This window comes from Dipodomys ordii, unplaced genomic scaffold, assembly GCF_000151885.1.
Source record: "Dipodomys ordii isolate 6190 unplaced genomic scaffold, Dord_2.0 Scaffold13, whole genome shotgun sequence".
In the NCBI taxonomy this organism is placed as follows: domain Eukaryota; kingdom Metazoa; phylum Chordata; class Mammalia; order Rodentia; family Heteromyidae; genus Dipodomys; species Dipodomys ordii.
This window is the reverse complement of record NW_012267229.1, coordinates 8,866,832-8,894,059: the sequence shown is the minus strand read 5'-3', so window position 1 is coordinate 8,894,059 and position 27,228 is coordinate 8,866,832. Positions and strand designations below refer to the sequence as shown.

Below are 27,228 nucleotides of genomic sequence, written 5' to 3'. Positions count from 1 at the left end.
AAGTGGCGCTGTGGCTCAAGTGGTAGAGCGCTAGCCTTGAGCTGAAGAGCTGAGGGACAGCGCCCAGGCCCAGAGTTCAGGCCCCACGACCGGACCAAAAAAAAAAAATCATGCAGGAATTAGTTGGGTTTCAATGGCCCATGGCTGTAATCCTAACTAGTCACAAGACTGAGATCTGAGGATTACAGTTTGAAATCAGTCTTTGAAGAAAAGTTCACGAGACTCTTATCTCTCAATAAACTTCTAAAAAAGACAAAAGTGGAGCTGTAGCTCAAGTGGTAAATCATTAGCTTTGATTAACAGAAGCTCAGGGACAGGGCCCAGACCCTGAGTTCAAGCCCCAGAATGAGTGGGGGGAAAAACAAAGTCCATTCAGGAATTAAACTCTGTTTTCGAAGAGCTGTCTGTTTCATAGGGAAGATAAGACAAAGCATCACAGTGTTTCCAGTTATGAACTTGGAGCAAAGAGGACATTATTTCCTGAATGTCCCATATATAAAATTGTAACAATAAGTTTCTGTGCCTGCCTTTATGTCATTGACAACATATGAGACATTTTTTTTAAAAAAGAACAACGTGGTAAATTCTTCAAGATAGTGAATCTCAGGACAGGCACAGAGAAAGTGCAGGGTGCATTCAGAGAAAGAGTTGGGTTTCTGATCGTTCTTGAGGATAACTAGAATTTCGACACAGCAGGGGAGGTAAGAATATCTCGATGCATACAGAGGTGTATATTGTTAAACCCAAACTCGGAATCTTGCTTGTTGTTTTCAGATCCATATCATTTATTTATTATTTCTCCATAGCTAAATAAATTCTTCTGTTTTTTTCTTCTTTTTTTTTCATCTAGGCTGACCTGGAACTTGCTCTCCTCCTACCTTATCCTCTTAGGTACTGGGATTACAAGTGTGTACCACTGCATCTGGCTCTGCTTTAGGGGCCTTCTTTCCCTCCCTACTCTGGGTCTCAAGGCCTGGGCACTGTCCTTGAGCTTCAGGCTAGTTATCTACCACTTGAGCCACAGCACCACTTCTATCTTTTTCTGAGTAGTTTATTGGAGATAAGAGTCACTTATGGGCTTTCCTGCCCAGGCTGGCTTCAAACCATGATCCTTAGGTCTCAGCCTCAAATAGCTGGGATTACAGGCATGAGCCACTGGCGCCCAGCTTTGTTCATATGCTTTTGATTCTTTGTTGAAAAAATTTTGATTAAATTTATGTAAATATCTGTCCTGTTTAGATATTGACTAAGGACCTGGAAAGACATGCAGCAGAATTACAAGCCCAAGAAGGATTGCCTAGTGATGGAGAAACAATGGTAAATGTGCCACACATTTATGCAAGGTAAGAAACCTGCTATTGTTACTTAGAATAGGGTCTTGAAAGCTATTTCAGAATAACCTCATTTTACAAAAACAAGGCAGTGAGTAAAAATGGTATGTGTTCTTTGTCAATTTCATTATCATACCAAAGTAAATTCACTGATAATTACTCAAAGAAAAATGATGGGAATCCATATATATGTTCTGCCCAAATAAGTTGATTTCCTAACCTAAAAGTTTTTGCAAACACTGGTTACAGTGTATTATTACCAAGATTGATACACTGAGGGACATGTGTATTTTGTTAAATTATTAGGTTGTTATTGGACCCAAGGGATTAAATGAAATTATTTTTCTTGAATTCCTCTTTATTTTTATTTTTTTCAATTGTGGGGCTTAAACTTTTTAGGGCCTTAGGTGCTGTCCCTGAACTTTTGTGCTCAAGGCTAGTGCTTTTGTGCTCAAGGCTATCATTCTACATCACTTTGAGCCATAGTACCACTTCTGGTTTTCTGGTGGTTAATTAGAAATGAAAGTCTAAAAGACTTTCCTGCTTGGGTTGGCTTTTGAACCGTGATCCTCAGATCTCAGCCTCCTGAATAGCTAGGATTGCAGGCGTGAGCCACCAGCACTCAGCTCTCTTTTTTGTATTTTGAGATTGTAAATTCACTGAGATAAATAAGAAAATCATCAAGGTTTTCTTTTTCTTTTCCAAATTTTGTAGAATTTGCATTAGTTTTATCTAAAGAATTAAAACTAGGTTTTGTTTGTTTTTTTGATATTCTCCTTTGCTTTCCCACTTTTCCATAGATAGATAGTGACCTAGGCATTAAAAAAAGGTGATTTAAGTGGTGCTGTGGCTCAAGCGGTAGAGCGCTCGCCTTGAGCTGAAGAGCGCAGGGACAGTGCCCAAGCCCAGAGTTCAAGCCCCACAACCGACAAAAAAAATAAACTATTCTAACATTATAAAGGGCTGGGAAGGTGGCTGGCTCAGTGGTAGAGCGCTTGCCTTGCATGCATGAGGCCCTGGGTTCGATTCCTCAGCACCATATAAGCAAAAAGAAAAAAAAAAAGGTGATTTAGCCAGGTGCCAGTCCTAGCTATTCAGGAGGCTGAGATCTGAGGATCGAGGTTCAAAGCCAAACCGAACAGGAAAAGTCCATGAGACTCTTATCTCCAATAAGCTACTCCGAAAACCGGAAGTGGTACTGTGGCTCAAATAGTAGAGCGCTAGCCTTGAGCTGAAGAGCTGAAGGATAGTACCCAGGCCCAGAGTTCAAGCCCCACTACCGACAAAAAAGAAAAGGAAATTTAGTACATAGATTTTTTAATTTTATTTTTATTTAAACTTAATTTTTTTGTTCCCATACGAGGGCTTAAACTCAGGATCTAGGCACTGTCCCTTAGTTTTTTGCTCAAGGCTTACACACCACCACTTGTCTCACCTCCACATGGGGCTTTTTATTGCTTAATTGGAGATACAAGTCTCATGGACTTTCTGCCTGAGCTGGCTTCAAACTGTGATCCTCAGATCTCAAGCCTCCTGAGTAACAGGTGTGAGCCACCAGTGCCTGGCTTATTTTTGTGTGTTAGTTTATTTTTTGTCGGTCATGGGGCTTGAACTCAGTGCCTTGTTACTGTCCCCGAGCTCTTTTGTTCAAGGCTAACACTCTACCACTTGAAAGTGCCACTTTCAATTTTCTATTGGTTTATTGGAGATAAAAGTCTCTCAGACTTTCCTGCCTGGGCTAGCTTCAAACCATGATTCTCAGATCTCAGCCTCCAGAATAGCTAAGATTATAGGCTGAGCCACTCGAGCCTGGCTCATTTTTATTTTCAAGAATAGTTTTAATTCTTTTGAGCTTTGATAGAGAAAGGGAAAATATGGTTTGAGAATTTTACAATTGCTCCTAAAAGAAACTTGTAAAAAAAGATCTCAGAGATTGTTCATGTAAACTTATAGACAAATATGTTCCTTTCTTATTTTTAGGGTATACAACTATGAGCCCTTGACACACCTCAAGAATATCCGTGCAAATTACTATGGAAAATACATTGCACTGAGAGGAACAGTGGTTCGAGTCAGTAATATAAAGCCTCTTTGCACAAAGATGGCTTTTCTTTGCTCTGCATGTGGAGAGGTTCAGAGTGTTTCTCTTCCAGATGGAAAATATAATCTTCCCACAAAGGTTAAGTGTTTTTTAACTGCCTCATTATCATGATAACACTGGCAAATCAATTTACAGGGATTACTGTTGTTTTGTTTTGTGACAGTCCTCAACCTTGAACTCAAGGCCTGAGCACTGTTCCTGAACTATTTTGCTCTAGGCTAGTATTCTAGTATTCTGCTTGAACCACAGGTGGATGTACAGCCTTTTTTTTTTTTTCTGTTTTAAATTGGAGGTAAGAGTCTCCTCCTTTCCTGCCAGACTAGATTTGAACCACCATTGGCAGATTTCAGCCTCTTGAGTAGCCAGATTACAGGCTTGAGTCACTGGTGCCCAGCTAGGGATCACTTTTTTTTTGTTGGTTGGGTCTGGGCACCGTCCCTCAGCTCTTCAGCTCAAGGCTACCACTTGAGCCACAGTACCACTTCCCGTTTTCTGGTGGCTTATTAGAGATAAGAGTCTCAGGGGCTTTCCTTCCTGGGCTGGCTTTGAACCGTGATCCTCAGATTTCAGCGTGAGCCACCAGCGCCCCGGCTTAGGGCTCACTTCTTAATGTTTCTAAAAACAATATTTTCTTTTTACTTTATGACCTACTTCAGAATACAAGAGGAAATATTGAAGTAAAAAGCATTCCTTTACCCATTGCCCAGAATTTTTTTTTAGCTCTAGATAGATTTTTTTTTTTTGTACTGGCCTGGGACTTGAACTCAAGACCTAGGCTCTGTTCTTGAGATTTTTTTTGCTCAAGATTAGTGCTCTCTGACTGGAGTCCCAGTTCCACTTCTGGTGTTTTTGCTGGTTAATTGGAGAAAAGAGTCTTATGTACTTTCCTGTTCAGGCTAGCTTTAACCTGCAATCCTCAGATCTCAGCCTCCTGAGAGCTAGGACTCTAGACATCAGCCAACTGTGCCTGGCTTTAGATAGATTAAAAAAAAAGTTCCTTAAGTTAGGTAATGAGTACATTTCTTTTTTGGACAATGTCATCTCTTCCTTTGCTTTCTCCTAGTTTTCCCCTAATATCCTCTGTCTAATCTAGAGAGATTTTTTTTCTTTTATTGAGATTAAGAGTACATAAATTTCACAATATTGGCATAGTGATACTTAGTTAAAGCCACAAACATGTTTTAACCTTCACTAGGCACATTGTCATTATCATAGTCTGTAATGCTTATGGACTCTACGGCTATTTTTTCCAAATTCGGTGATACGTACATTTCTTTCCTTTTGCTTAGTGTAAGCTGTTCCCTCTGTCTCATTCCCTCCCTCCCATTGCTGCCCTTGAGTTTCTAGATAGATTTTTTTTTTTTGGTCCGGTCGTGGGGCCTGAACTCTGGGCCTGGGCGCTGTCCCTCAGCTCTTCAGCTCAAAGCTAGCGCTCTACCACCTGAGCCACAGTACCACTTCCGGTTTTTTCTTTTTTGCTTATGTGGTGCTGAGGAATCGAACCCAGGGCCTTGAGCATGCAAGGCAAGCGCTCTACCACTGAGCCACCTTCCCAGCCCTCTAGATAGATTTTTAAAGATACAATGCATTAGTTTCTTTGCTTGTACCATCCCAGAGTCTGTCATTATCTTGCATTGTTCATCTTTCCCTTCATATATCTTAGTTTTTACTTAATAGGTATATTGAAAGCTTTCTTTCTTTTATTCTTTCTACCTTTTGGAAATGATGGGTTTTTTTGTTCTAAATTTTCAAAGAATAAAGTACAGAGAATAATATAAATAATATCTGTGTATCCTCCATGATAGGCAGGCAGATAATAACCTTTCATTATTTTAGCTTAATTTTTTAACCAAAATATAAGGTTTTAAAGTTTATTTTTGTGGTACTGGGGCATGAACTTGAGATCTTATGCTTGGTAGGCTGGCACTGTATCACTTGAATCACATCTCCAGCTCTGGTTTTTGTTGGTTATTTTGGAGATGGAGTCTAGTGAATGTTTCTACCTGGGCTAGCCTTGAGCCACAATCCTTCAGATCTCAGCATCACTCTGTTACATTTTGCTGGTTACAGAATGAATCACAAGCCTGCCCCAGATTTCAAGAGAAGGAATTAGAGTCCATCTCTTGATAGGGGAGCAGCAAATTTCTAGAAAGGGGGAAATATATTGCAGTGATATTTGGAATACACAGTCTATCACAATATCTGGGTTTTTAAATGCATATGGAGGTCTAAACACCAGAACACAGTTGGTTTATATTCTGAGGACTGCCTATTCAGTACAGTATATATACCATACAAACAATATAAAAAAGATACTATTAATGGTGGTCTAAGAAAGCGTATGTGTGTGTGTGTGTGTGTTTAAACTTAGGGCCTGGGCACTGTCCCTGAGCCTCTTAGTGCTCAAGGCTAGCATTCTACCACTTGAGCCACCGTGCCACTCCTGGCTTTTTCTGTTTATGTGGTATTGAGGAATCGAACCCAGGGCTTTATGCATGCTAAGCAAGCACTCCACCACTAAGCCACATTTCCAGCCCCTAAGAAAGCCTTTTGAAAAGGAGAGAATTGGGCTGGAATATGTAGGATTGAAGGAGAGGGGGGCCTTCAAGAAGCCCAAGGAATGAGAGAGTGCATGAGCACAGAGGAAGGAAGGAATATACAGGGAGGCTTGCATGACCATAGCAAACAGAATAAGATTAGGAAGTAAAAGGACCAGCCAGAAAAGTACCTTGGAAACTTGTGATTCCCATCTATTCCAGGAAAAAAACAGAAAGTCATTACAGTTCTTGATGGATCTTACTTTAGCGAAGTATTATGAATTTAATTTTCCTGTAATGTGACTATAATATCAAACTCTGAATGTGAATTACTCTTGTTGCAGTGTCCTGTGCCTGAATGTCATGGGAAGTCATTTGTTCCTCTACACAGCTCACCTCTCACAGTTACAATGGACTGGCAGTCAATTAAGTAAGCAAACTACTGTTAAATAAAAGGCAGGTTTATGATTCTCATACTGCTGAGTAAATCTGTAATTTTGCTATGTTACATATATACCATATTACACTGTTAAAATGATAGATTTTTATTGGATGAGGATGAGTCATAGTAATTATGTGTGTTTGAAATTTATTCTCTATTGGGTCCCAGAAAAGATGTTACATACTTTTATTGTTGTTGTTGGTCGTAGAGTTTGAGATAATGAGCTGGGCACTGTCCCTGAGCTTTTTCACTCAAGGCTAGCACTCTACCACTTTGAGTCACAACTCCACTTTCGGATTTTGGGTGGTTGGTTGAGATAAGTGTCTCACAGACTTTCCTGCCTAGACTGGCTTTGAACCGTAATCCTCAGATCTCAGCCACCTGAGTAGTTAGAATTATAGGCATAGGCCACTGTGCCCAGCTTGTTACATACTTTCCTGAGACTTAGTAATCTAGACATGTGCCATTCTGAGAATTTACATTGCCCTATGTGAGTTGAAAGAGAATTGAAGGAAGGAAATTGAGGGGCAGAGTTTGAGATTATGCAGGTTAGATGGATGTGGTACCTGGCCAAGCCCTCAGGAGTACTGGGAGATATACTAGATTATAAAATTTCAACAATTTCAAAGTTAGTATTTTGATGTTCAATGTTTATACTTACATTCATTAGTTAAATATATAAAATACTTTATTTTTTATTTTATTATTATTATTTTTTTGTAGCTCATGGGTCTGAACTCTGGGCCTAGGCGCTGTCCCTTAGCTCTTCAGTTCAAGGTTAGTGTTCTACCACTTGAGCCACAGCGCCAGTTTGAGCTTTTTCTGTGTATGTGGTGCTGAGGAATTGAACCCAAGGCCTCATGCATGCAAGCACTCTACCTCTGAGCCACCTTCCCAGCTCATAAAGAAAATATTTTAATGTTACCTGTGTAGTATTCTGATTTCCCAGTAAGATATGTCAGCACTCAGTCAATCTGGCTGGAAGCCTTTTTCTAGCCATAAGGTGACTGTCTCCAGCTAGCAGAGCTTTGGAGAACAGGCCTGTTTGTTTTTCATGGAGGATTTTTATAGGAAGGGGTTACACTCAGGTGATGTTTGCCAAAGCAAGCAAGCAAAGTTACATAAGCAAACTATAGTCTTGAGTCACAAAAGCATAAGCAAAACATAATCTTGACCTTGTCAGCATGACTGATACTATCAATGTTATTGATACTATTGATACTTTTTACAAAAAGTCAAAGCATATCCTTGGATTACAGAAGTTAAAATACAACTTTGGGTAGAGGTAGTCTGTTTTACAGAAATGATTTTTATTATAAGCTTCTGACTAATACATCAACTCAATACAGCTGGTGATAAGCCTCAAGATTGTCAGTGGCCTTCAGCAAAGTTTGTGGTAAACTGTAAAGCTTCCAGCTTGGTAAACTTGGGTAAGGGAGAGTTGTATCCTTTTTAGCAAGGATGGAAACGGCTGTTTGACCTGGAGTTTCTCTGTACAGAGGGACTCTGCCTTTAATATTTGGCCCTATTTTTAATAATCAATAATTTTGGTCTTTCTGATTTCACATTTCACAACCTATAAATGGTTTTAAAAGTTCAGTTAGTATGGAAAGTAACAGTTACCATAGTTTCCTGTTACTTTATTAAATTTAGATAAGGTCTTTTTCCTTGATGTTAGTGCATCCACTCTTACGTGAGTAGAGGACATCAGAGAGATGTGTTTGCTTTTATGTCTTCTAATTCAAGAGTTTCTCAGTTTTGGGCTGGGAAGGGGGGCTCAGTGGTAGAGCTCTTGCCTTGCACGCATGAGGCCCTGGGTTCGATTCCTCAGCACCACATAAGCAAAAAGAAAAAAGCCGGAAGTGGCGCTGTGGCTCAGGTGGTAGAGTGCTAGCCTTGAGCTGAAGAGCTGAGGGACAGCACCCAGGCCCAGAGTTCAGACCCCACAACCGGACTCAAAAAAAAAGAGTTTCTCAATTTTGATGTTACCTTAAATTGTTAAAGAATATATTCTGTTTTCCAATTTTAGTTGTCTCTCAGCTTTGTTTGCAGGTTATGTCTAGCAAAAATCACAAATGGTATTTACAATTTTATAATAATGTAAATGTTGTTTGACAAAGAACTAAGTAAAGGGAAATAAACGTCAAGAAAAGGAGACATAATTTATGTCACTGGGTGGTTTGGTTTTGTTGTTTCTTTTTCTTTCCTTTTTTTTAGTCAGTTGTAGGGCTTGAACTCAGGGCCTGGGCACTGTCCCTGAGCTCTTTTGCTCCAGGCTAGCACTCCACCATGTTGAACTATAGCTCTACTTTCAGTTTTTGAGTGGTTAATTGGAGAAAAGAGTCTCATGAGGATTTTCTACCCAGGCTGGCTTCAAACCATGATCCTCAGATCTCAGCCTCCTGAATAGCTGGGATTATAGGTATGAGCCACCGATATGTGGCTGTTTTTGTTGTTTCTTTTTCTTTTTATGTGTATAAATTTGTATATATATGTATATATATATATTTATATTTATTGTAAAGGCAATGTACAGAGGGGTTACAGTTACATAAGTCAGATAATGAATACATTTCTTTTTGAACAATGTCACCCCTACCCTTGCCCTCTTCCAGTTTTTCCCTCCTGTCCCCACCTACAAGATGTATATTTCATTTTCAACTAAGTGTCTAGTGAGTATCACTGCTGCATTTGTTTACCTTAGTCCCTCCATTTCTGTGCTTCCACTTATTCTCTCAAAGACAGATAAACTAACAAACTGGAAAAAAGGTAAAGAAAACAAAAACAGCAACAATTAACAACCAGGAAACTGGAAGCAGAACTGTGGCTCAAAATGATAGAGCACTAGCCTTGAGCAGAAAAGCTCAGGGGGGCTGGGAAGGTGGCTCAGTGGTAGAGCGCTTGCTTTGCATGCATGAGGCCCTGGGTTCAATTCCTCAGCACCACATAAGCAAAAAGAAAAAAATCTGGAAGTGGCGCTGTGCTCAAGTGGTAGAGCGCTAGCCTTGAGCTGAAGAGCTGAGGGGCAGTGCCCAGGCCCAGAGTTCAGGCCCCACAACCGGACCCCCCCCCAAAAAAACCCTAAGTAATCCATTAATTAATGAATATTAAATACTTCTCTACATTTAAAAAAAAAAAGAAAGAAAAGCTCAGGGACAGCACCCAGACCCTGAGTTCAAGCCCCACAACTAAACAACAACAACCAAAAAATACTCCCATTATCTGCTCCAGATTCCTACAATAGATGGGATATTGGACTGTTGTTAAATGATATTGCCAAATGACTCAGCCTAGAACCCCAGGGTGCTCCTGCATTTGGTGCCACCTGATGGCCTATGTCTTCTCTGTCTTCATATCCCTCCATACAACTATTTATCCTCACAATTATTTATCCTTTGGGGATGGACAGAGCAGTGCTAAAGTAGACAAATAGTAGGGTAAAAGATATGAACTGGTATGGTCTCAAGAAAACTAGAGAACTTAGTCACCCTAATTCTGAATCTTGTGTCCAGCTGAGACTTTAAGGAATCTCCTTGGTTGATGCTTGCTTGCTTGGGTTGTTGATTAGTGCCTGAAACCAGGATCACAAAAATCTATTCTGTGGAGTGCTTGAGATAGGGGTAGGGTTCTGTTTCCTGGTCCTCTCCTACATTGACCAGTGTCTGGCTGTTTTTGTTGTTTCTTTATTTTTTTTATTTTTATTTTTTGGGTCCGGTCGTGGGGCCTGAACTCTGGGCCTGGGTACTGTCCCTCAGCTCTTCAGCTCAAGGCTAGCACTCTACCACTTGAGCCACAGCGCCACTTCCGGCTTTTTTCTTTTTACTTATGTGGTGCTGAGGAATCAAACCCAGGGCCTCAGGCATGCAAAGCAAGCGCTCTACCACTGAGCCACCTTCCTAGCCCCTTTGTTGTTTCTTTATGACTTAAATGAAAATGATTTGAGCATCAAAGTCAAATGATCTTGTACTCCATTGGCTGTACAGCATTATCTATATATTTCAGTGTGCTTCATGTTTGGACTAGAGCACTGTTTAGCACTTTATTTTTCCTAAGGTTTCTAAATGATGATACAGCTTCTAATATATACCTTCACTATTTCTATCATGTTTTTCCCATCTGTATTAAGCTCTTTTTTTTTTGTTTTGTTTTGTTTTTTGGGTACGGTCGTGGGGCCTGAACTCTGGGCCTGGACACTGTCCCTCAGCTCTTCAGCTCAAGGCTAGCGCTCTACCACTTGCGCCACAGCGCCACTTCCAGCTTTTTTCTTTTTTGCTTATGTGGTGCTGAGGAATCGAACCCAGGGCCTCATGCATGCAAGGCAAGTGCTCTTCCACTGAGCCACCTTCCCAGCCCTAAGCTCATTTTTTTAAACTACAATGAAATACTTGAGACTGAGTACTTACAAAGGAAAGAAGGTTTTTTTTTTTTTTATTTTTTTCCTCTTTTTTTGGTGCCAGTCCTGAACTCAGGGCCTGAGTGTTATCCCTGAGCTCTTTTTGCTCAGGACTAGGGCTCTATCACTTGAGCCATAGCTCCACTTTTGGCTTTTTGGTGGTTAAATGGAGATAAGGGAAGAAATTCAGACTTTCCTGCCCAGGCTGGCTTTGAACTGTGATCCTCAGATCTCAGCCTTCTAAGTAGCTAGGATTACAGGTGTGATTGGCTCACAGTTTTGAAGACTGAAATTCCAAAATAGCATAGCACATATTCTGGCAAGAGCCCCCATGGCTGCACCAACTTTGTGCCAGTGGTGCCACAACAGTAGAAGATATGCAGAGAGGAGATCACATGGCAAAACTGGAAGCTAGAGCAGGAGGTAGGTCCTGTCTCTGGGGCCAGGCTCCCAACTAATACCCCTTGGGATATACTCAAATCATAAGACACTTTCAAATATATCTTTTAATACATGGAATTCAGCTTTTGTAGGAGGAAGGGAGAGACTACAGAGGTATCTTTCTGAACTCTACTTGAATCTAGGTCACTTTTTCTCTATACCTACAGCCCTTTTCCATCCTGGGATTTCTTCAGGGCTCTGCTGGAATTAGGCCATCTGTTTTCTTGAGATTTATTTTCTATTTTTGAAGATTCCAATTTTGGTTTTCTAGAGAAATTTTCATGTAAATTTTCTCTTTTAAAAAATTGTTATTATAGCCAGGTGCTAGTGGCTCACACCTGTAATCCTAGCTACTCAGGAGGCTGAGGTCTGGGGATCATGGTTCAAAGCCAGCCGGGGCAGGAAAGACCGTGAGACTCCTATCTCCAATAAACTATTAGAAAACTGGAAGTGGTGCTGTAGCTGAAGCGGTAGAGCGCTCACCTTGAGCTGAAGGGCTGAGGGACAGCGCCCAGGCCCAGAGTTCAAGCCCCATGACCGACAAAGAAAAATTTAAAAAAATTGCTATTATAAAGATAATGTACAGAGGGATTACAGATACATAAGCCAGGTAAAGAGTACATTTGTTTTTGGACAATGTCATCCTTTCCCTTGCACTCTCCTCAAGTAAATTTTCAAAAAATGTGTTTGAGCGGTAAAATGTTCTGGGTCTATGGCATATCTGGAAATGTCTATTTGTATCTTAGCCTGGGTAAAGGTTTACCTCATTACTCAAGTTTGTTTACTTTTCTCTGCTGTTGGTAAGAGAGTTGATGGTCATTCCTTTGAAAGGATTGGACTATCCCTTTCTGTGTATTCTCTTTATCTGTAGTATTCTGAAACAGTGCATTTAGTCATGGTTTGGTATCCCCTTAGATAGATCCTTTTGTCCTGCACTTATTATCAACTCAAGTCTGGCTGTTTTCTCTTTGGGGTCACATATCAGATGCATCCCTTGCCTTATAATAGACCCTTGGAATCTGAAACCATGTACCTGCATGACTTCAAGGAAAAACTTAAAATGTCAGGATGCCTGAAGTTCAGTATTCTACTATATGGTTGCTTGATTCATGTTTCCTGTAAAGCAGTCTAACTTCTGATAAAAACATGCTACTTTCTGATGAAGTGCACTCTTTGTCACTTAAGCACACTAACATTTTCCTTGCTTTTGAAGCATCATTTGCTTTTTGGGTCCAGTCGTGGGGCCTGAACTCTGGCCTGGGCGCTGTCCTTCAGCTCTTCAGCTCAAGGCTAGCACTTTACCACTTGAGCCACAGCGCCACTTCCGGCTTTTTTCTTTTTGCTTATGTGTTGCTGAGGAATCGAACCCAGGGCCTCATGCATGCAAGGCAAGCGCTCTACCACTGAGCCACCTTCCCAGCCCCATCATTTGCTTTTTGGAAAGCATATTTTCACAAAATGCAGGACATAGGAACACTCAGCAGATCACATGAAACAATGAATGATTCGTGGAACTGACTTAGAGCTTCTCCACATCATCTGTGCTGTACACATATGTATGAGAATGTAAAATTATTGTTTGTGAAATTTTTTTATTTTTATTTATTTTCTGACTATGCTTAATCAAAATCACATGTGATAAATCCATGAATAAGGCAGACCACCTATTCTCTCACCCTTTCATTTTCTTTATTCTGTTTTCTAAATTTCTCTGGCTTTTGTTTGACTTTTATATACATGTTTTTAGTTTTCTGATTTCATGCTCATTTTTCCTATAGTTCCTTTAAGCAGCTTGTTTTTATTTTATGATCGCAACATTTCTCAAAACAGTTTAAGTGTTCTCCTTCCTGAATTACTGCATTTCATTCTTGAAAGCCTGGTGAGAAATGAGAAGTCGTTTGAAGTAGTTAGGGTAGGTGTCCTTTGCTCTTGTAGGTAGGAGGTTTTCTTCATCAAGCCTCACTTTTTTTTTTTTTCAAATTCTTTATTGTGATTAAGTGGTTGCATAATTTCCCAAATTTCACAGTATTGTGGGATAGTGATGCTTAGTTAAAGTCACAAACACATTCTAACTTTCATGGGAAAAATTGTCTGTCGTGGTCTATAACATTTATGAGTTCTATGAGCTTTGACAATACAGTTATTTCTTCCACATTGGGCGATATGTACATTTCCGTCTTTCCCACTCATTCCCTTCCCTCCCATCACTGCCATTGAGTTGTCAAGCTTCACTTTTAAATAAGAAGGAATTTTGACTAATAAAAGTAGGTTTTTGAATTGGTTTGAGCTTCTCGAATACCAAAATGAAGAAACTTTGTTCTGGAGTCCTAAAAGCCTTACTGGACACCTCAACTCTCCACTTAGAGAGAATAGGTCCATTGCCATAGAAAAGTGTTTTAGCCGGTGCCTGTAATCCTAGCTACTCAGGAGGCTGAGATCTGAGGATCTCAGTTGGAAGCCAGTTCGGGCAGGAAAGTCCATGAGATTTTTTTTTTTTTTTTTTTTTTTGTTGGTTGTAGGGCTTGAACTCAGGGCCTGGGTGCTATACCTATGTTCTTCAGCTCAAGGCGAGCACTCTACCGCTTGAGCCACAGCACCACTTCCGGTTTTCTAGTGGTGTATTGGAGATAAGAGTCTCAGGAACTTTTCTTCCTGGGCTGGCTTTGAACGCTGATCCTCAGATCTCAGCTTCCTGAGTAGCTAGGATTACAGGCGTGAGCCAAGGCCTGGGCTGTCTGTGAGATTTTGCATTGAGCAAAAGAGCTCAGGGAAAGCTCCTTGGTCCTGATTTCAAGCCTCATGACTGACCAAAAAAAGTCATTAACATTTAAATTCCTGATGACACCTGCATGCCCCAAACTTCTCTTCATTTTCACTCTCATTTTTTTTTGGTGGTCTCTGAAAAGAGGCTAGGCAAATGTACATGTCATGCTGAATTGGAAATGCTATTAAACTTCATTAAAACAAATCTGCCTTTTTTCTAGTTCAGCACCTTGTAAAATGTAGTTAATATGTTGAAGCAACTGAAAATAGCTATTTCTAACTGAAAAATCTCAAACTTCCTAGAGTCCAAGAGCTTATGTCTGATGCTCAGCGAGAAGCAGGACGGATTCCACGAACAATAGAATGTGAGCTTGTTCATGACCTTGTGGATAGTTGTGTCCCAGGAGACACCGTGACTGTTACTGGAATTGTCAAAGTCTCAAATGCTGAAGAAGGTATAGTATAACTCCTTCCCCATACTTGTCTCTCAGCCTTAATCTTTTTTTATCTATAAAGATACTTTTAAATGATTTAGGGAATTCATTGTTCCTTATGTAAGATGGAATGTTTTCCTTAAAATAAAGGTTTATTTATATATCATTGTGACTTTCTTTAGCATTCTAGTTGAGTCATCATAGGCAAAAATGAAAATACCAATGATTGCATTTAATACTGTGAATTCACAGGTTCTCGAAATAAGAATGACAAGTGCATGTTCCTTTTGTACATCGAAGCAAATTCTGTTAGTAATAGCAAAGGGCAGAAAACCAAGACTTCTGAGGATGGTTGTAATCATGGAACATTGATGGAATTCTCACTTAAAGACCTTTACGCCATTCAAGAGATTCAAGCTGAAGAAAACCTGTTTAAACTCATTGTCAAGTAGGTATTGAGGTTACCTGAAGTTATATTACGTATGTTCACATTGAAGGTGCTCTTGGCTACAAGTAACAAGGACTAATCAAAATAACCAAATCCAGCTTATCACTCATTCTGACATGGCCTTTGTGCTAAGAATAAGTTTTATTTTTAATGTTTGAAAAACATCCAGAGTCTAGCTCATGACATGAAATTCAGGTCTCAGTGTCCACACATAAAGATTTGCTGAAACATAGCCATGTCTAGTCTGTCCTTAATGTATTTGGCTGCTTTTGTGCTATGGTGGCAGAGTTGCATGTATATATGACTCATTGATGTTTGTGCTCTGATACTTTACAGTAAAATGTTTTGATTTTTAGTTTAAATAAGAATAGAAACTATCCCCCACAAATTTGTTATTCAGTCTATCTCAGGAAGTTGTTCTGAAGATTAAGGAAATTTTATAATATACTTCAAATTAACACAGCATTCTGTTAGATGCTTTTCCAATATTTTTTTGGATAATTTTGAAGAAATGGGAATAAGACAGACTTAAGAGTTATGAAGTAAATCACTGAGATTTTGTATCAGAGAAAGTGGATCTTGGTGAAAATACCTAGGTTGTGGGCTCTGGCTTTTTCTTTCTGCCTTTGGCATACTAATTTACCACCTGAAGAAGTAGTAGTTCTTGGGGGCTCTTAAACCCTCTAACTAGTCCCTGAAACATACTCTTGCTAAGACAGTGTGCTAATGTAGGGTACAGTGTGGACATGAGTTGTCTGGTAGCCTAGAAACAGCCTGGTTTGGGATGGGAACACATTTTTTATTTGTTCTTACTGCTTATGAATAAGATATAACATTTTCAGTATTTATTTAGTCAAACTCAGAGAAGATAATTTAGTATACAAAATATAGGGTTTTTTCCCAGTTTTCTCCCCTACCCATGTTTGTGAATTTAATTTCAAAATTAGAATTTTCTGTGGTCTTTAATTTATTAATTTGCAAATTGTCAAACTAGGTCAGTGGGGTTTTTGTTGTTGTTTTTCAGAAAAAGTTTTTAATAAAACAGCCTGACCCAGCTGGGTGCCCGTGGCTTACACCTGTAATCCTAGCTACTCAGGAGGCTGAGATCTGAGGATCGTGGTTCAAAGCCAGCCCAGGCAGAAAAGTCCATGAGACTCTTATCTCCAATAAACCACTAGAAAACCAGAAGTGGTGCTGTGGCTCAAGCGGTAGAGCGCTCGCCTTGAGCTGAAGAGCATAGGGACAGTGCCCAAGCCCAGAGTTTAAGCCCCACAACCGACCAAAAACAAAACAAAAAACAGCCTGACCCAATTCCTTTGGAAGCAGTTAGCTAAACATTATTTGTTTGGAAAATAATTCCAGAAATGTTGGTAGAGGGAAGGAAGAATTAATGTAGCAAAGGGATACTAGTCCACCTATGGTACCTTAATGAATGATTATCACTAGCAGCCAGGTCATAATCCTCCCAAGGCCCTGGAACACTACATTGTGTAAAATTAGCCTTGGAGTTTCTTCTAATGGCCCACACTTGAAGCTGCTCCAGGATAGGAAATACTGCAACATCCAGGTCTGGCCATCTGTCTACTGATGAGGCTTTTATGGGTATGGAAACTCTCTGGTAGAGAGGTATGGGTACCTTTTAGGATCTAGGAGTGGGAAGACAAGAATATCTTGAACAGTGAGTGCCAAGGGCATCTGGCAGGACTCTGTTTTTTGTGTTTACATATATTGAATTGGGATAAAGGCTCATATTTTAATTCCTGATTATATCTCTACCAACCCCTCCATTTTGTTTTACTTTCCTTGTTTATAAAATGAATAAATGTAAATATACTTCTTATATTTGTATTCTTACTGTCTGATCCTTTCAGAATTAAACTAGAAAACGTAGGGATTTTATTCAATCTTAACTTTTTGTTGTTGTTGTTGTGGGGCTTGAACTCTGGGCTTGGGCGCTGTCCCTGAGCACTTCAGCTCAAGGCAAGCGCTCTACCACTTGAGCCACAGCGCCACTTCTGGTTTTCTAGTGGTTTATTGGAGATAAGAGTCATGGACTTTCCTGCCTGGGCTGGCTTTGAATCACAATCCTCAGATCTCAGCCTCCTGAGTAGCTAGGATTACAGGTGTGAGCCACCGGCGCCCAGCTTTAACTTGTTTTGTACTGAGTTCACTGCTTAGTCTCCTTTCAGTGATGTGACTGCACGGGTCTAAAGATGTCTATTCATATGAAATATAATACTTGGGAGATCATGGTCCGTGATTATAGTGTAATTTAAAGGCTGGCTCTCAGAAGAACAACTGTATTTTTGTTAACTTGAAGATATTTTGCATATATATAATCTCTCTTACACAGGTACATTTTTTTGTGTGCCAGTCCTGGGGCTTGAACTAGGGGCCTTAGTGCTGTCCCTGAGCTCTTTTTACTCAAGGCTTGTGCTCTACCACTTTGAGCCACAGTGCTACTTATGGTTTTCTGATGGTTAACTGGAGATTAGAGTCTCACAGACTTTATTGCCCCTGCTAGCTTTCAATCAAGATTCTCAGATCTCGGGCTGGGAAGGTGGCCCAGTGGTAGAGCGCTTGCCTTGCATGCCTGAGGCCCTGGGTTCGATTCCTCAGCACCACATAAGCAAAAAAGAAAAAAGCTGGAAGTGGCGTTGTGGCTCAAGTGGTAGAGTGTTAACCTTGAGCTGAAGAGCTGAGGGACAGCGCCCAGGCCCAGAGGTCAGTCCCCACGACCGGACCCAAAAAAAAAAAAAAAGATTCTCAGATCTCTACCTCCTGAGTAGCTGGGATTATAAGCATGAGCCACTAACACCCAGCACTAGACAAATTTTTAAAAACATTATTTTATAGATTAACCAATAATTTGTGGAAAATACAACTTCTTGGTGTTTGAGGGGGGGATATAATTTTTTGGTCTGTTTTTATATCAAATAAAACATATTAAACAAATTATATCTTCTAATGAATCTGTGAAATGTAAAATACAGTTTATAAATTGTATTCTTTTTTGCAGCTCCCTTTGCCCTGTCATTTTTGGTCATGAAGTAAGTATTTTACTTCTTCCTTCAAAAATATATATAAAATTCACAAAATTAGTGCTTTAAAATTGCTAGTGTCTGTTACCATTTACATTTCTGTGAGTCTTTATTCAAAATAACGATGATGTGAAGACCGATGGCCTGTCTCTTGTAAGAAAATTTTTTTTTAATTGTGAAAATACTGTACAGAGGGGTTACAATTACATGGGCAAGATAATGAGTACATTTTTATCAAGCCTCCTTCTTTGTTTCCCCTTCCCATCCCTTCCCATCCTCCCCCCGCCCCCTCAACAAGAAAAATCTTCTGACAGTTTAGGATAGGAATGGTCTTTCCTCAGAGTTGACTGTTGAACATTGTAAGTTAAAGCATGAGCCAACAACTATTTCTCATCTTTATGGAATGGGATGAAGCCTTACAAAAAAGGACCTATACTTAGTAATTTCTAAGATACTCCTTTTATTTTTTTTAATATGCTTTCAAGTTTTTGCTTTTTAATTATATATAGAAATTTATGTTTCTAGACTTTTTTTTGAGAGGGTCGTATTTTGTAGTCCAAGCTGACTTTGAATCCTTGATCTTCCTAACCTTGTCTCCTAAGTGTTATGAGTATAGGTGTTTACCACCATACCTGGCTTTGCTTCTAGGTTTTTATTTTTTTAATTTTATTGTGTGAGTGATATACAGAGGGTTTGCAGTTATGCTTCCAGCTTGGGGTTAAGAGTCTCACAGACTTTCCTGACCAGACTGGCTTCGAACTCTGGTCCTCAGATGATCTCCTCTTGAGTAGCTAAGATTATAGATGTGAGCTACTGGTGCCCAACCCATGCTTTAAAAAAAAAAAATCTATCTGGGAATTTAATTTAGTAGTATAGCATTTGACTACTTTATTGTCATGCTCCAGGTCCTAGGTTTCATCTTCAGCACCACACACTACAAAACAAAACCAACAATAACAACTCCAAACAAATCAGTAATAGTGGTAGTGCTGTAAATATAGGAGGAAGATTACTTCTGTTGCTAGTCATTTTAATTAATTTTTTTTTCTTCACTCTTGAGCTTGTTAAAGCAGGTTTGGCATTAGCACTCTTTGGAGGTAGCCAGAAATATGCAGATGACAAAAACAGAATTCCAATTCGAGGAGACCCACATGTTCTGGTTGTTGGAGATCCAGGCTTGGGAAAGAGTCAGATGCTACAGGTAGAAAAATAAATCATTTAGTATTTTGGCTTCTTACTTATTCAATGTATGGATATTTGGCAAGCATATTTTCTCAAAGTATGCTATCTTCCAGAGGATCTAGTTTGGTGATATCGGTGAATTTAGCATTTCTGAGTAATGTTCAATGTTTCTATGACCCTGCTTTCAAATTGAGCTATGAGCAAGAAAGCTGAGAGTGTGAGGCCCTGAGTTCAAACCTCCCCACCACCCCCAATACAGGAAGTAGTGGTATGGCTCAAGTGGTAGAGCACCAGCCTTGAGCAGAAAAGCCAAGCAAGAACTCTAGGATTAGCTAAAACAACTACAACAAAAACAAATAAAAAATCTCTTAAAAAAAAGCCACCTGAAACACCCCACAAATCTAATACTTACAATTTGCTATTTACACTTGAAAATGAACCTTTAGTGGTAATTTGTTGAATATTTGCATCACTACAGACCCCAGAGTTAAACTGTCTGTGCTTCTTGCCTTCATAACTGTAGTTTCTTACTCTTTGTAGATCTTGGTTACTCTATCAGTAAGTGGGAATATAATAATTCCTTCTTTAGTGGTGAGGATCATACATGGAAGTTCTTAAAAGACTACCACTAACCTTTTTGTGTGGTTATCTCTTGCTATGATTTCCCTGATACTCAGTGTTTCTTTCAAATCTTTTGTTCTATAGGCAGCATGCAACATTGCTCCTCGTGGTGTGTATGTCTGTGGTAATACCACAACCACCTCTGGTTTGACTGTAACTCTTTCAAAAGACAGCTCCTCTGGTGATTTTGCTTTGGAAGCTGGTGCTCTGGTGCTTGGTGATCAAGGTGAGTTACCCAAGGGAATAATAATTCGTACTTTTTTTCTTTGGAGACAAAAGTTTCTCAGTGTAGTTGAGGCTAGCCTCAAACTCTTCATCTTCCTGCTTCAGCCTCCCAGACTTGTACCACCATACCTGAATTAACTTAAAAAAATTAATTTCTTTAAATTTGTTTCAAGAAGCATTTGGGATAGCACTGTCTTAATGGATTGACAGTGGTTGTCAAATTGATCATTAGAAATACAGGATTATCAATTTTATTTATACTGCACAGTTGAAACTGATACTTAATATCATTCATTATTGGGATTTTATAGCAGATACAATTTGTAAAAATTAAGTAATTTCTTTTCATACCCTTACATTTGTGTCTTCAAAAACATTTTGATGCTTTCTAGTAAGTACTATGAAGGATAGGACTTGGGTATCTCATTGACTGCTTGTTCTCATATACATAGTATATACCTCCTTTCCAGAGGTGCAGTAGGACATAGATACACACAGTAGTGTTTGTTGGATACAGAACTTTTACTTAGCCCAAAATAGTTCATTACCTTGAAACTGAAAAGGATATGGTATGTATTGTCCTTTGAGCTTGAAGGACATGACAAGAATTTAGAATAATAGAATTTAGAATTAATAAGTTAGAATTAATGGGTTTGCTGTATTTAAACTCGTTTTATCGATAGTTTTCAGAGTTTGAATGGTAGTTTATTTTTGAATGGTAGTTTATAAGAAACTGAGTTAGACCACGTCCCTCGTTTCCTCTTCCCTGTCCTACTGGCCTTCTTGATATACCTCTGAACACCATCAGCACAAGCACATCACATTTCTGCACAGGGCTTTGTACTTGCTATTCTCTTTGCCTGGAGGATTCTTTTCCCAGACATGTCCATGAGGCTGGTTCTCTTTCCTCCATTATGGTTTTGTTCCAGTGTTCCTTCTCCCTGTCTCTGACCTATACACCGTTTTCTTGTTACATTATTCTACTTTTTCTTTCCATAGTAATTATCATTTTCACATGATTTGCTTTTGTAATTTTCTGCCTCCCCTCAGCCAAGTATAATGTAAGTTTACAAAGCAGGGATGATTGTCTTTTCAGTGCTATATCCTGCATGCCTAGGTCATAGTACTGGTAAATAGTAGGCACTCAATAATATCTGAATGAATAAGTTCGACAAATAACTTATGTGTTTTTATAGCTCATCAGAGTAAAAAAGTATTTTTAAGAGGTGTAGGAAATATGCAAATAAAAGGGATAACATTGTTAAGCTGTCAGACTTTGTATTAATTTGAAGTAGGTTTAGCCTCACAGATGAGATTTAGGATGCAAAATATTAATGGCAGTGCCACCTCTTCCAAGTAGAGGTAGATAAGCTAATAAGCACTATTATGGTAGCATAGCATATGGTTGTTTAAAAAGAAAAGATTTTGACAACATATACCATGAAAAATATAAAGGGAAGCTCAGCAGAGACTGGCTTCTAGAAACATGTACAAGGTCCTGCTTAAACTTTCAGGAGAAATAAAGGGATTTTCTTTTTTTTTTTGGTCGGTTGTGGGGCTTGAACTCTGGGCCTGAGCGCTGTCCCTCAGCTCTTCACCTCAAGGCTAAGCATTCTACTACCACTTGAGCTACAGAGCCACTTCCGGTTTTCTGGTGGTTTATTGGAGATAATAGTTTCACGGACTTTCCTGCCCAGGCTGGCTTTGAACTGCGATCCTCAGATCTCAGCCTCCTGAGTAGCTAGGATTATAGGCATGAGCCACCAGCACCAGGCAAAGGGCTTTTCTTTTTTTTGGGGGGGGGGGTCCGGTCGTGGGGCCTGAACTCTGGGCCTGGGCGCTGTCCTTCAGCTCTTCAGCTCAAAGCTAGTGCTCTACCACTTGAGCCACAGTGCCACTTCTGGCTTTTTTTGCGTATGTGGTGCTGAGGAAATCAAACCCAGGGCCTCAGGCATGCAAGGCAAGCGCTCTACCACTGAGCCAACTTCCCAGCCCCCAAAGTGCTTTTCTTTATAACTATATTCCTTCAGCAGTCAATGAAATGCCTCCTTCAGCCCCCCAATAGTTGAATGTTATATACAGGCAAAAGAGTTTAATATGTTTTAAGTTGAAATATTGTACTTTAAAAGCCAGGCACCAGTGGGTCACACCTATAATTCTAGCTACTTAGGAGGCTGAGATCTGAGGATCATGGTTCAAAGCCAGCCTGAGCAGGAAAGTCTGTTAGACCTACCTCTGATAAACTACTTAGAAGCCAGAAGTGGTGCTGTGGCTCAAGTGGTAGAATATTAGACTTGAGCAAAGGAAGCTCAGGGATAGTACCTAGGCCAAGAATTCAAGCCCCAGGTCCCCCCAAAAACAACAAACAAGAAACACACACACACACACACACACACACAAACACACGCCCCAGGTCCCCCAAAAAACAACAAACAAGAAACACACACACACACACACACACACACCTTCAAGTCCATGGTCAAGCCTAATACACACACACACACACACACACACACACACACACACCTTCAAGTCCATGGTCAAGCCTAATACACACACACACACACACACACACCTTCAAGTCCATGGTCACACACACACACACACACACACACACACACACACACACCTTCAAGTCCATGGTCAAGCCTAATCTGTTTCAGTATATTACACAGAGTAAAACTTTTTTAAAAAATATTTTTTATAGGATTGTAAAAAACAAAAACCCAAAGGACTGGGGACATAGCTCAAGTGGTAGACCACAGCAAAGCCTAGAGTTTAAACCCAAGTTTGAACCAAACAGAGCTAAGATTTTACTTTTGCCTCTTTAGAGAAAATGTTTACTGCATCCTTTTGGAAAGCGTCAGCTAAAGAAACAAATAACTTCATTTTGCTCATACCCTGCACTGACCTATGAGGAGCTGTACTAGGTCTATCAGTTCTAGAGAGGTGTGGAAAGATGTAGCACAGGGAAATGTCCGGGTAAAGCCTTCAGGGGCCTCACTGTCAGGATCTATGCACAGATCCACAGCTGGTGCTGGTTAAGTTAAAGGTGTGGTTATGAGCACAGACTTGTCCAGTATAGGGGGTTGAACTTTGTCAGAAGAGAGAAGGTAAATAAAAACATAGAAAGGCAGCATGAAGTCCAACCATCTCCTAGCTTTCTCTTCCAAAGTCCTTATTAGGGTACCAAAAAGTATCATAAGCCTCTGCTTGTGAACTGTGCTTGGAAAAGGAAAAAAGGAGCTTTTTTTTTCGGGGGTGGCAGTGGAGAGGAAGGGGTTAGTCTTAGGCTTGAACTAAGGGCCTGGGCATTGTCCTGAGATTTTTTTGCTCAAGGCTAGTGGTATACCACTTGAACTACAGCTCCGCTTCTGGCTTTTTGCTGGTTAATTGGAGATAGGAGTCTCATGGACTTTCCTGCCTGGGCTGACTTCAAACCTCAGGCCCAGATTACAGCCACTTGAGCAGCTAGGATTATAGGTGTGAGCCACTGGCACCTGACTTTACATGTACCTTTCTTATCTTGCATGCTTGAATTTATACATTTTGAAGGTGACTCTTAATATCTTCGTTTTTGGAGCCCATACCAAATAGTGCCTTACCTGTAAAAGTGGTAAGTGAATAAATATTGAACACCACCTCGTTAAATAACAGTGTGAACATTTCTGGAAGATAAACAATAATTCTCTCTTGTATGGTATTTGCTCGTTTTAACTCCTGAAAGCAAATGTAAATTCTTCTTTATTGTGGAATAGTTTCTACCTTATAAAATTCAGAACTTGGCCAAAGAAAAATATTTTTTAATCTATTTCTTATTGTAGGCATTTGTGGAATAGATGAATTTGATAAGATGGGGAACCAGCATCAAGCCTTGTTAGAAGCCATGGAACAGCAAAGTATTAGTCTTGCTAAGGCAGGTGTGGTTTGCAGTCTCCCTGCAAGAACTTCCATTATTGCAGCTGCAAATCCAGTTGGGGGACACTACAATAAAGCCAAAACCGTTTCTGAGAATTTAAAGTAAGTCTTCAAAGATTTATACTTTTAATCTTCAATTCCTACGAAGCAATATAAAAGGAGATAACTGAAGTCAGGGAAGTTACAAAGTATCTAATAAATAAATGTGTTTAAACACTACAAATTAAAACAGTGATGTTCCATTGGTATCTAACAGATTGGTGAACATTTTTACATATACATATATTTATGTATTATTGTAAAGGTAATGTACAGAGGGGTTACAGTTACATAAGTCAAGTAATGAGTACTTTTTTTTTGAAAATGTCACCCATCCTTTGCTCTCTCACAGTTTTTCCCTCCCATCTCCATCCACAAGTTCTAGAGTTCATTTTCAGCATAGTGTCCAGTGACACTGCTGCATTTGTTCACAATTTTTGTGCACTTCTCTTTCCCTCCCCGAAACAGATAAACTTACATACAAGACAAAAGGTACAGAAAACCAAAACAGCAACAAAGGGAAAAAAAACCCAAAACCTCTTGTTCCCATTTCTTGGTGTTCATTTCAATAACTATTATTTTATATGATCATATGCACATAGATATTGAGCATCCTCCTTGGTAAACATTTAAACATTGAACAAAGCAGTGGAGAAATGATTTCTCAAATATTGTGCAAATACCATAATTGATCTTTTTTTTTTTTGCAATGACCTGCAGGTCTTTATTCTAGAATACGAAGGGCCATGTTGTATCCACCCAACCCCAAATTTTACCCTTTCATTAATGAGGTCCCTCCATAGTCTCTTTTATGACAGGGAGCTTTTGAAAACAGGTCAAACCCAGGAGATTCTTAAATTTGTTCCTTCCCCCCTTCCCCCCAATACTATTCATAATTGATCATTTTGAAGGACAAGTTGGTACATTTATTGCAGTGTTTTAAATCTGTCTTCCATTTATTCTAGCCATTGTACTTTTAGTAATCCTACTTAGAGAAATAAAGATGTTTTTGTAGGGTAGGTATAAAGCATTATTTATCATTGTCCTAAATAAAAAACAAAACTAGAATAATATTGTTCAATGAAAAACAGCAGTTTGGGGCTGGGAAGGTGGCTCAGTGGTAGAGCCTTGCATGCATGAGGCCCTGTGTTCTATTCCTCAGCACCACATAAGAAAAAAGAAAAAAGCCAGAAGTGGCGCTGTAGCTCAAGTGGTAGAGCACTAGCCTTGAGCTGAAGAGCTGAGGGACAGAGCCCAGGCCCAGAGTTCAGGCCCCATGACCGGACCCAAAAAAATGAAAAGAAAAATAGCAGTTTGAAGAATGGACGTGGCTTTGTATGTAGTAATAAGCGAATATGTTTGTATACTTTATTAAGTAATAAGATTGTGTTGAATACTTACATAGTGATTCCACTTTTTTTCCAAAATTGCTGCCTATATTTGCATTGAGCACTTTTTCTCTTTTACTTTATTTTGTATGGTTGGACAGGATGTAGGGAAAGGCAAAAACAGCATTAAATGACGGCCAAATGAATGAAAGTTAGAACCTTAAGTCTAGTGGAGGAAAACCTTAAGTCTAGTGGAGGAAAACTTCCTTCCTTGTTTTTCCTTCCAGACAGGAGTTTTACTATATTTATGTTGTCCATGCTAGTCTCAAACTCATAGGCTCAAGTGGTCCTCCTACCTGAGCCTCTGCAGTAGTTGAGATTATAGGCATATAATCCCATGGACTGACTAGCTTCCTAATGTTTAACAGCTTGTACATTTATGATAGGAAAGTCATTGACTCATCATAAGACACTTGGAGACATTTCTGTACTACCAAAATCAAAAACATCTTGGGTAGTTTTCCTTGGGTACATACTGGAAAGATCCTACTGGATAAAAATACAGGGAACATAGATTTTGCAATTTAGTGGTATTATAGACATGCTTTGGTTCCTTTGTTAAATCCTTTTTTTTGGGGGGGTGGGGGGGGGTCCTGTCGTGGGCCTGAACTCTGGGCCTGAGCTCTGTCCCTCAGCTCTTCAGCTCAAGGCTAACGCTCTACCACTTGAGCCACAGCACCACTTCCGGCTTTTTTTTCTTTTTGCTTATGTGGTGCTGAGGAATCGAATCCAGGGCCTCAGGCATGCAAGGCAAGAGCTCTACCACTGAGCCACCTTCCCAGCCCTACTTTGTTAAATTCTTGAATCGCTGTGCATTTCATTTTTTTTGTATCTCAAGAGTTACGTGGGTTGAGGGTTCAGAGAATATGACTAAATGGAACTTAACACATTTATTCTAATGACTAGTAAGGACAGAGATGTCCTTGAAGAAAAGGTAAGGTTTTACTTCTAAATGTGATATGGGTGCTTTGAGAGACTCAATGTTGTGGTGTGACCAAAAAAATAGAACTTCTTAATTAGCCAGTGGCTGGTGGATCACACCTATAATCCTAGCTACTCAGGAGGCTGAGATATGGGGATTGTGGTCCAAAGTTGGCCTGGACAGGAAAGTTGTGAGATTCTTACCTCCAATTAAGCACTAGAAAACTGGAAGTGTAGCTGTAGCTCAAATGGTAGAGTATTAGTTTTGAGCAGAAAAGCTTAGGGGCAGGCCCGAGTTCAAATCCTATGACTGGAGCTGGGCACCGGTGGCTCATGCCTGTATTCCTAGCTACTGAGGAGGCTGAGATCTGAGGATCGTGGTTCAAAGTCAGCCCAGGCAGGAAACTCCATGACACTCTTATCTCCAATAAACCACTAGAAAACCAGAAGTGGCGCCATGACTTAAGCGGTAGAGCGCTTGCCTTGGGCTGAAGAGTTTAGGGACAGTGCCCAAGCCCAGAGTTCAAGCCCCATGAATGACCTCCCCCCCAAAAAAAAAAAATCCCATGACTGGAAAAGAAAAAATAAAACTGCTCAATTAGCTAACATCTGATATAACGTATATAGCATTGCCAGTGACAGGAGATCAATAACACTTCAGTAGTTTTCTTTTCTTTTCTTTTTTCCTTGACAGTCCTGGGGCTAGAACTCAGGGCCTGGACTCTGTCCCTGAGCTTTTTTGCACTTTACCATTTGAGCCACAGTTCCACTCCAGCCTTTTCTGTTTATGTGGTACTGAGGAATCGAACCCAGGGTTTCATGCATGCTAGGTGAGCAATCTATCACCAAGCCACATTTCACAGCCCACTTCAGTAGTTTTCATGGTATAAGGGCTATAGGGCTGGGAAGGTAGCTCAGTGGTAGAGCATTTGCCTTGCATGCATGAAGCCCTGGGTTCAATTCCTCAGCACCACATAAGCAGAAAAGAAAAGCCGGAAGTGGC

The 27,228-nt window shown here is 39.9% G+C and overlaps 1 protein-coding gene across 1 annotated transcript in view; it reads left to right on the top strand.

Annotated features, from left to right (window-relative positions):
• Mcm8 (minichromosome maintenance complex component 8) overlaps window positions 1-27,228 on the top strand; it is a 40,987-nt gene that overhangs the window by 6,502 nt on the left and 7,257 nt on the right. Inside the window, exons 6-14 of the mRNA XM_013010636.1 lie at window positions 1,240-1,343; window positions 3,312-3,510; window positions 6,314-6,399; window positions 14,312-14,463; window positions 14,695-14,890; window positions 17,910-17,940; window positions 18,992-19,132; window positions 19,819-19,960; window positions 23,784-23,979. Of these exons, the coding sequence (XP_012866090.1) occupies window positions 1,240-1,343; window positions 3,312-3,510; window positions 6,314-6,399; window positions 14,312-14,463; window positions 14,695-14,890; window positions 17,910-17,940; window positions 18,992-19,132; window positions 19,819-19,960; window positions 23,784-23,979 (1,247 nt within the window). The remainder of the gene's footprint in view (window positions 1-1,239; window positions 1,344-3,311; window positions 3,511-6,313; window positions 6,400-14,311; window positions 14,464-14,694; window positions 14,891-17,909; window positions 17,941-18,991; window positions 19,133-19,818; window positions 19,961-23,783; window positions 23,980-27,228) is intronic.